Source organism: Platichthys flesus, chromosome 12 (genome assembly GCF_949316205.1).
Source record: "Platichthys flesus chromosome 12, fPlaFle2.1, whole genome shotgun sequence".
Lineage (NCBI taxonomy): Eukaryota > Metazoa > Chordata > Actinopteri > Pleuronectiformes > Pleuronectidae > Platichthys > Platichthys flesus.
Genome location: NC_084956.1, coordinates 8,915,371 through 8,924,711, shown reverse-complemented (window position 1 = coordinate 8,924,711; position 9,341 = coordinate 8,915,371). Strand labels below are relative to the sequence as shown.

At 40.6% G+C, this 9,341-nt stretch overlaps 1 protein-coding gene across 1 annotated transcript; it reads left to right on the top strand.

The window, feature by feature from the left end:
• Positions 1–3,807: 3,807 nt before the first annotated feature.
• Positions 3,808–8,674, top strand: prokr1b (prokineticin receptor 1b). Its single transcript, XM_062401454.1, has 2 exons — positions 3,808–4,335; positions 6,991–8,674. Exons 1-2 carry the CDS (start codon positions 3,869–3,871, stop codon positions 7,694–7,696), a joined length of 1,173 nt encoding a protein of 390 aa, XP_062257438.1. The 5' UTR covers positions 3,808–3,868; the 3' UTR covers positions 7,697–8,674.
• Positions 8,675–9,341: the final 667 nt, after the last annotated feature.

The window sequence follows — 9,341 nt, the reverse complement described above, 5'->3', positions numbered from 1 at the left end:
GAGCTCAGAGGAAGGATGTGTTGTGTAGAGGTCTTGTATCCATCTGTGTCTATTATAGATGACAGAAGGACTTGTTGATTTGTATCTTCTGCTGTTTGGTGCGTTTCTATCTTTGAACTTCAACGACTCTGCTATGTGCTTGCCTGCTGCTGTCACGGTGAGAGGAGAGGAAAAGCCATCTTGCTGCTATTGACAAATAATTGTCATGGGGGTGGGAAATGAAAGACAGCTGCACTACCTTTCAAGTACAAAAAGAAATTGATCCTAACAAGCCATCAGTCCTGCTGCCTCGGCCTGTTTATCTGCCGATCAGGATGGTTGACCACAGAGATATGGTCCTTCAGCCTTTCACAGCTCTGTCTACACATTGATCCTCTGCAGAAAAACGAGGACGATGAAATCGGATGTGATTATGTCTCGCTAATCAGGTTTATTGAACCTGCAGTGCAGTTCATCATGAATCCATTTTACCTAAACAAAGGGTTATTATGGGGGGAGAATCTATATAAAATCACTTAATGCTACTGTTTTAAATATATGGAGGAGAGCACCAGGCATCACAATTAAATACTTACGTGACGTCCTGTTCACAAAAGATTGGAAAATGGTGATGACACAAGTAAATGAGTCGGTTCTCCGAGTTTTCAAGCATTCTTAAGCTCATTGTGTCGGTAATGAGCGCTCGCATTTCATTCTTGTGACATCGTCTATTTCAAGAGGTTTAAATCCTAAACATTCTGAAACAGAACCACGATACAGCCACTGCTATATAAGCAGCATGTTGAGCCCTCATTCATTTCCTAATGTATCAAAATTCACACGTCTCAATTCAATTTCTACAAAATTTAAATAAAATTATCATTATTTCTATATGAATAAATAAATAATTGAATGATGATTAGGTGAAGAGAACTAATAACCACGATATTGCAAACCCCGCAGGCACACGTCTGTAGACATGGAAACCCACCCACCAAGCAATCCACCATCTCAAATTGTGATATAAGATTAACAACCCGCTGCCACCACCTGAGCTCCAATTACTTTACTGAAGAAACTTCTTTTTATTGTATGATTAAAACTCGGACATATGTAAAGAATGAATTTATGATTCTCTTTAGAGTGAGGGCAAAAATCGAGGTTCAGAACTGTAGTGTGGATTTGAAGACGAATTTTTACAACTTCAATATCATGATAACGGACACAAGGAGAAATAGGGGCAAAGCAATTCAAAACATTTTTACACAGGAGTTGATGTAGAGTATGTGAACGATTGAAACACACTTTGTCGCGTGTTTCCTTTTACAAATTATTTTTCCCTCCACAAACTCAGACGCACATGAAATTGATTTCTCCACATCGTTTACTGTGCAGTGAAGCAAACACAGTCACAGTGAGCAAAGTGTAATGTGGCCCAACATTTGTCCCCATTCATTTTCTTGGTTGCACAAATGTATATCTCTGGAACGTATCACAGACCTTGCAAAACAAAGTACATCAAGCCATGAGTGAGCAGAGATGTGAAATAAAAGAGAGAATTATAAAGTTGGAATATCTCAATTTTATTCAAATGAGGGAGAAATTTACCTGCAGCTGCAAAATTCAGATGGAAAACTGATAACAGTAAGCAATGCCGTTAATATTTAACTCATAAGGAAACGTGAAGGGAAAGATTCTTATCCTACAGGATAACAAATATAACAAAATGCAAAACGCTACTTGGCTTCGTGCATGTTGCTTATTTACATGAGAGCTAGCTACTCGCCGACATGTCCACAGCAACAATTGGGAAGTGGAAAGGACTGGGTTAATGAAATGCTACTGGAGGTGGTCAGCGCATTGGGGTCGAAATTTACGTTGTTTCCGACATGAACTATGGAAATTGGTTCAGGACATTTTCCTTTCACATATGAAAACCACAAAAAGCTCTTGAATCTTGTCGTCATTTCAGGTTGACATATTCTTTGGCGTCTTCTACATGTATCAGACACATATTAGAAATGTTGTTGTGAATTTTGTTGCCTGTATTCTCACGCGAGTTCCCTCTGACATTTTCCAGACATTTTACGAGGGGGCTGCAGCTAAAGTCCTTGAAAACATTCATGCTTCTAGCAGCTTAACAGGAAGATCATTTCCTCAGGGGATGAATAGGAGCTTATACAAGAGGGGTGCAGTCGATTCACCTGGTAGTCCTGTGTTAGTTTTGCATATCTGCTGTATGTGAGCCAAGTGTTTGCTCACTGTAAATTAAAAATGTGTTTTTTAGTTTAGCAGTTCTACAAGGTCATCCATATAATGAAGGTGGACTAAAAGCATCATTCAGTGGGATCAAGTCAACATCTCCATCTGTAGAGAAGTTCACTGTGACGCTCATACATGTAAAAGATGACACACGCACCTCAGATGTGAAAGCAGCTCTGTTTCATACCTTTTGAACATATAGTGCGTAACCAAAGCTTTTAGCAGCTTAACAGGAAGATGTTTCCTTTCGGTAGATGTTAATTGGCAAAGTTTTCGTTGATCTTTCTTCAATCATACAAAGCTAAAGATCATCCGCTGCACAGTCTGCTTCTTATTTATAGACACGCACCTAACTTTCGACTGATTTCACATCCTGTGACCACCCACCCACCCACACACCCACAGAGCATCTTCTCTCACACACGATTAGAGATGTTACATGTGGTTCCTTCCTCTGAGCGCTCGTCAGGCAGAGGAGGAGAAAAAAACGGCAACTTTTTCTTTTCTCTCTCTCTCTCTCTCTCTCTCTCTCTCTCTCTCTCTCTCTCTCTCTCTCTCTCTCTCACTCTCTCTCTCTCTCTCTCCTCACAGGAATGAAGCGGTCCAGCAGGAGCAGCAGCATCAGCAGCAGCAGAAGCAGTGTATGTATGTGTGTTTGCAGGGGTGATACAGGATCTGACATACACAGAGAAAATATAATTATCAACCCGTCTGTGTCTCGCGCTGAAGGAGCATCCGCTAACATTTTCTGGTAAGTGTCTGAAATATTTAAGATTTGTGTTGTGTTTTGATTATTTTTGTTTTTTTCAAAGGAAACGACAGAATCAGCTTTTACATGCTGTTAAATATAGATTTACTTGTTCTTTCCTTTCTGAGATGAAGAGCTTAATACTCCAAATGGAGACCCCCTGCAGCGTAATTCTGCCCTTAGTCCCATTTTTAATCCAGCTCAGCAGGTGCTTCTTTATTTTATTTTATTGGCACTACTATGTATTTAATATCGTGTGTGTGACGTCCTTGAGAGTAACTTAGGTGCATTTTACCTAGAAATACATCAGATTTCAAAGATCAGGATTTTAAATCTGTGATCATGTCTTGCTGTCTTGGTTTTTGATACGTCGACAAACAAATTAATTGTTTTGTGAAGCAACAAATTCGTTTTTATCGGTTCAATTTGTTCTTTTAAATGTTTTTTTTAATCTTTATTCTTCTAGTTAGCTGATTTGCTTGCCGATTGGGTTTAAGTGACCCCCTTTGCAGCCCTGCCAACCCCCTGAGCCTCCTCTCAGACGTTGGCTCTCTGACCTCATCAATAACACAAAGACCTTTGTTTGATATAATTAACTCAGCCAGGAATGCTTTATCAAAAAAATATTGCAGAAATGTCAATCATGCCAGCATGATAACGACTTCACATGTCATTTCTTTTGATGATCTGTTGCTTTTGAATGAGTAACGTTGAAATTGGAACTTCCTGTTCCAAGTGAATAGGTGCTGCTGATGACTTAGCCATGGACACGCTGTCCTACGTGCTCACACAACTGAATTGAGGAAACCATGAGAATTTCCACCTGATGTGTTGGATCTGTTTGTTCCTTTAAACCAAAATAAGAGCGTGTACCAAGACATGGGGGACTCCAACATCAGCCACTTGGTCGCAGCGTATACAGAGATGCAGAAGATTCACCCAACAGGACAAATCGATCACTATATGGACAGCTACGATACGGACTACGGCATCTCTCCTGATGACATCCCAGACACCACGAAGGGCCAGGCCTTCTTTGTGGCCACCATTGTTATTGGAACGGTCCTCGTCTGCATAATGCTCGTCTGTGGGATGGGAAACTTCATATTCATTGCCACGCTGACCCGCTACAAGAAGCTCCGCAACCTCACCAACCTGCTCCTCGCCAACCTGGCCATCTCAGACTTCATCGTGGCGGTGGTGTGCTGCCCGTTCCTGGTGGACTACTACGTGGTGAAACAGCTTTCCTGGAGCCACGGCCTGGTTCTGTGCTCCTCCGTCAACTACCTGCGGACGGTGTCCCTCTACGTGTCCACAAACGCTCTGCTCGCCATCGCCGTCGACAGGTGAGTCTTGTTGGTATGTCCCTGTGAGCTAGCCCTCGTGTTCAATTCAATGAGTCACTGCCTGGATAATCACACTGCTCTACAGCTGTAGCATTTATTCCTGCAATATTGTCTCAGGTCTTTGTTTGACATTATCGATGTCCATGAGAGATAAACTAAGATTTTTGATATTTAAAACAGGCAAAAGATTTGATCTGGTTCTTTTGAATGAAGATGGCTTTTATGAGCATGTTATACTGCAAGCTTAGTCAAAGTGGTTCGACTTTGTACTGCTGCACAGCCACTTGTTCCATTAGTGTTTCAAATCCCTTTCTTGGCACCGTGCTGCCACTTATATTTGAGTGTTCAGATTTAGTTTTTTTTTATTGTTAATAAATGTATGCACGCTATCGCCAGAACTTCAGAGACCACAAACATGTGCCTTGATTCATTTTTGATTGTGAGTTACCCATATAATCAGCTCCCCTGCTACTCGGCTCAGCATGCAACAGGTTTCTTGAGTTCATTTGTGTTTCCTTCTCTATCATTGCCAGCTATGTGAATGTAGAGCTCTGGCACAGGTTGAAACATTCTTAATACGTGTGTAAAACAAGTAAACATGTAGTTTCTATGCAGAAATATCTAATATTAAAAGACTCTAGAGAATGGGTCAAGATTAAAAGAAATCGCACTCATCCCCACAATGAGTCATTTTTGCTCTGTATTTGCTCGTTGAGGGAACTGTTGTGTTTCTGTATAATTTTGTCGGAGTTACTATGAAAAGTAAATTGAGTTAATCTATGTTTGGATTTGGCCTAATGTAAATAAAATTGAAGCATATTAAATTTGAGTCCACATGGCTTGATTCAAGACACCTGCAGTGCTTTTATTAGAGCGTAAGTTATATTCAGCTGATTTCAGACGTGAACCCTGAAGTATGGACATTTTCCTGTAGTTTTCTGTGCAGTTTCATGAAGGAACAGGAACAATAAAAAGTGAGGAAACAACCCCCTCCCTCAGATGTGGGTCAGGGGGCCTTAGAAAAACAGGGCTCAGGTGGGCATGTGCATGTTCCATCAGTCAGAGGACAGAGGAAAAAACAGTCCTGAAACACAAATGGCCAGCAGAAATCTTGACCCATCAAAGAATGGGTCAGGTCAAAATAATATGCTGAATGATTGGGTTGGGCTGGGTTTCATTCGCGTTCTCTTGAGAAGAACGGAGCCGTAGTCTGTGCTTCTCCCGCTATCACAGAATATCTGCGGTGAAAAACGTCTATATTCACAGAAACTGAAAAGGCCACTGGAGAAACAACAGCAGAGTTTGTTGCACTGCCTCTGAGAGGAACCGATCATAGTAACACAGCCCATAATAACACTGCTTCTCTCTCTGAGCATGAGTGCTCTTAACACCCAAGGAGTCTTAAGGAGCCCGGCTCAGATTTTTAAGATGCTTTTTGAGCAAGAGTGTTATTTGTTTTGAGCCTGAAACACAACGCTGAGGCAGGGGAGGGTTGCCCCAAAAAAAAATGACAATGAATTATTGTTAAGTCTATACTTTTCCTCTGACTGTTGGAGCATTCAGGTGTTAACAAACAGCAGCAGCTTACTCACTGCGGCCAAACTAGAAGCAGATCACCTACATTCAAATGTTACACATTCAAGGGTTTATTGAAGGGTACTTTGAAATTACTGAGTAGGAAAACATCAGAAATTAATATTTTGACCATGTTGACGAGACAAGGAAAATTGTATTAATTTGAAGTATTAAAAGATACATTTCAATCACATGTCTTAGCCACTAATCAATTTTATTATTACACTAATTGAGAATATATCCTGAATTTCAATACTTACACATTACATTATACATTATACACAATATAATTCCACAGCATCCTCATCTGCTGTGAGAATTTAAAGTAGATAGAAAGATGATAGATTTTTTTATTTCAGTGTAAGTAAAGGTCAAAAAACTGGAACATTATGTAAAACACAGCACACACACTGTTAAATAGTTGTTTCCAATCATATCAGAGCCAGAATAACAAGCTCCCTCTCCCATTTCTATTCTTTACACCTCCCATCTCCAGCTCTGTAAATGCAGAACTAGAATGGCGTTAAAATGAGCATGCCTCCCCAAGTGCCCTTATCAAAACCACATTTAAATTCAGTGGACGTCGGACATGATTTAGGGGACTGATAAACATGCATATGTGCAATTTGCAGCAAAATATCACTCCCTTATATGTACATGTTTCATTTAAGTTGCTTCAACAAAAAAAAATTACAAATTATGTTTAATGTATTAAAAAAGAAGTATTTGGAATCTCTAAATATTTTATTTCTAAATAAAATTAAAATAAATAATATTTGTATCCAACATGTTAGCCTATTTATATTCATTTCATTCGAATTTATTGCCATTTTATTGGTCTCACATTTAGATTAGAGCTTGGGCCTAAAGCTCCATAAAAATAACTTTATTACCAATATGAAACATTCACTTCACTGAATAATGGAGCATGGTGCATTGAACGTCAATCTTCTATGGATGAGTCAGAGCAAAATCTCTTGCGTCCACTCGCACTCAATGTGTTACATTGAGTGCTTGATTGCATTGTGTTATATATTATATGATTTATCCTCAATGCAATAATGTCTCTGTGTTCTGCAGGTACATGGCTATAGTCCATCCGCTCCGGCCTCGTATGAAGTACCAAACCGCCTACTGCCTGATAACAGGAGTCTGGGTTGTTCCCATTCTGATCTCCATTCCCTCCGCCTACTTTGCCTCTGAGACCATGTACCCTCATGGCGGCACCAGCCCCACCACTCACAAAATCTTCTGTGCGCAGATCTGGCCCGTGGACAAGCAGGCCTACTACCGCTCCTACTTCTTGGCGGTTTTTGCCGTGGAGTTTGTGGGGCCTGTGATCATCATGGCTATGTGTTACGCCCAAATCTCCCGTGAGCTCTGGTTCAAGAACGTCCCGGGTTTCCAGACGGAGCAGATTCGGAAGCGGCTGCGTTGTCGCCGCAAGACGGTGATGGTCCTCATCGGGATATTGTCGGCATACATCCTGTGCTGGGCCCCGTATTACGGCTACACCATCCTGAGGGACTTCCACCCGACGCTGATCTCGAGACAGAAGAACTCGCTGGTGGCCTTCTACATCATCGAGTGCATTGCCATGAGCAACAGCATGATCAACACCTTCTGTTTTGTGAGCGTCAAGAACAACACAGTGAAGCACCTGAAGAAGATAGTGCTGCTGCGCTGGAGGTCGACGTATGCCCCCAGTAAGACCGTGGATGAGCTGGAGATTAGGACCTCCTCCATGCCTGTGACGGAGGAGATTGAATGTATTCAGCTGAGATGAAGAGGAGGAAGACCTGTTATCGAACAGTCAGAGTCATTGGGACTATTGATCTACAGAAATTACCTAGCCGACAGTAACAATGGTGCGATTGCCTCGTGTTTAAAATAGTTGGTATAGAGCTCAAGCACCAGGCAGCAGAGAGAAAAGTGGAACCCGAACACTGCAAGGTTTAATGGGGCAGCAGAGCTCAAACTTTCTTTGTTAGTAGATACAGTTATTCTGTTCAGGCCATCATGTGAATGTGATTGTTGTGCATGCATTAGGAAATATTGTAACTTGTCGTATTTTTTAAATATATAGAAGATCTTGAGGCTTCTATCGATTGTATTGTATTTCCTTTACCTGTTTTGTTGTAATTACAGTAATGTCAAAAAAACTATTAATGTTAAAGAAATGCTTTCGTTGAGTGACGCTTTCCTATTTTAAATGTTGTGTTTTCTCTGAAGGTAACTGCTCAGGGTTTTTCTGTACAGAAGTAATTATTGTGTAATTGTGTGTATCTGAGGTACAGGAAACATCCAGCATATTGACCACTGCTTTTAAAAGTGGTAGATTCATATATTTCTTTGAGAATGTGTCTTTAAAAAGAGACCATTTGCTTGCATGTTTTCTTTGTTGAGAAACGCTTAATAAATGACATGATACTGGGTAGAAAAACTTTTCGCAATTCATGTGCTTTGTGTAATTTACATGTAACGTATCATTGGTTATCATAGTTAATCTGTTGTCTTCAAATCCATAATACTTCACTGCCTACAGCAATGACCCTGGCCTAAAACAGTTGTGGGCTGATGCACCTTGGAGGCCCAGAAGAGTTCTACTAGAGCTAGTTCACAACTTTAAGTTTATTTTTCAACTGCTGGGGGGGTGCATTGTGTATTTTACACAATACATTTAATTGTACACTATAGAGTTACTGTATTATTCTGTGGATCTGTCTAGAGAGCTGCAAAGCATTGTTACTGGAAAAAGATCATCTAAACAGCATATCCGCTTTGAATAATCTGGATCGGGCCTTATTCCAAATATTGGTGTTTTTCGATTAAAATGTGAGCAATGCTGATATTATTGGTTTTTAGATAATTATTTGAACATGTTTACTACAAATCTTTTTTTTACAAACAATCTGTTTAACAATAGTTTTTGACACTTGATCCCTCCTCTGTTCATAGTCAGATCTGTGTTGTACATGAAGGCCAGGGTAGAAACACATACATTTGACTTTAACCTGATTATGCATGGCTGTGTTTGTGAGAATGTCAAGAACATATGAACGTTGTTTTTTTTGGGGGGGGGGGGGGGGGGTACGAGAAACTGATGAAACTGAATATGTTTGGCATGTAAATCAATTTAAATAATGATAGAAGTGCTTGCCAAGTTCTTCTCTCCTGTGCGGCAAGCGTTTGGAATCATGTACTTTCATGCTGGAAAAAGCGGTTGAAGCTTTCATCTTCTCCCTTCCCTCAAGATTAAATAATTGACCTCACATTTAAGGGGCTTTGGGGCAGAGATGAAGATGTGAAGCAGGCTATCTTAAACCACTTTTCCTGCTCATGGTCGGACATGAACCTGTTTCAGCACACAGGGTTAAGAGGCATGATACACGATGGCTCAGCCGCCAACCTATTAAGATGAGCAGGAGAAC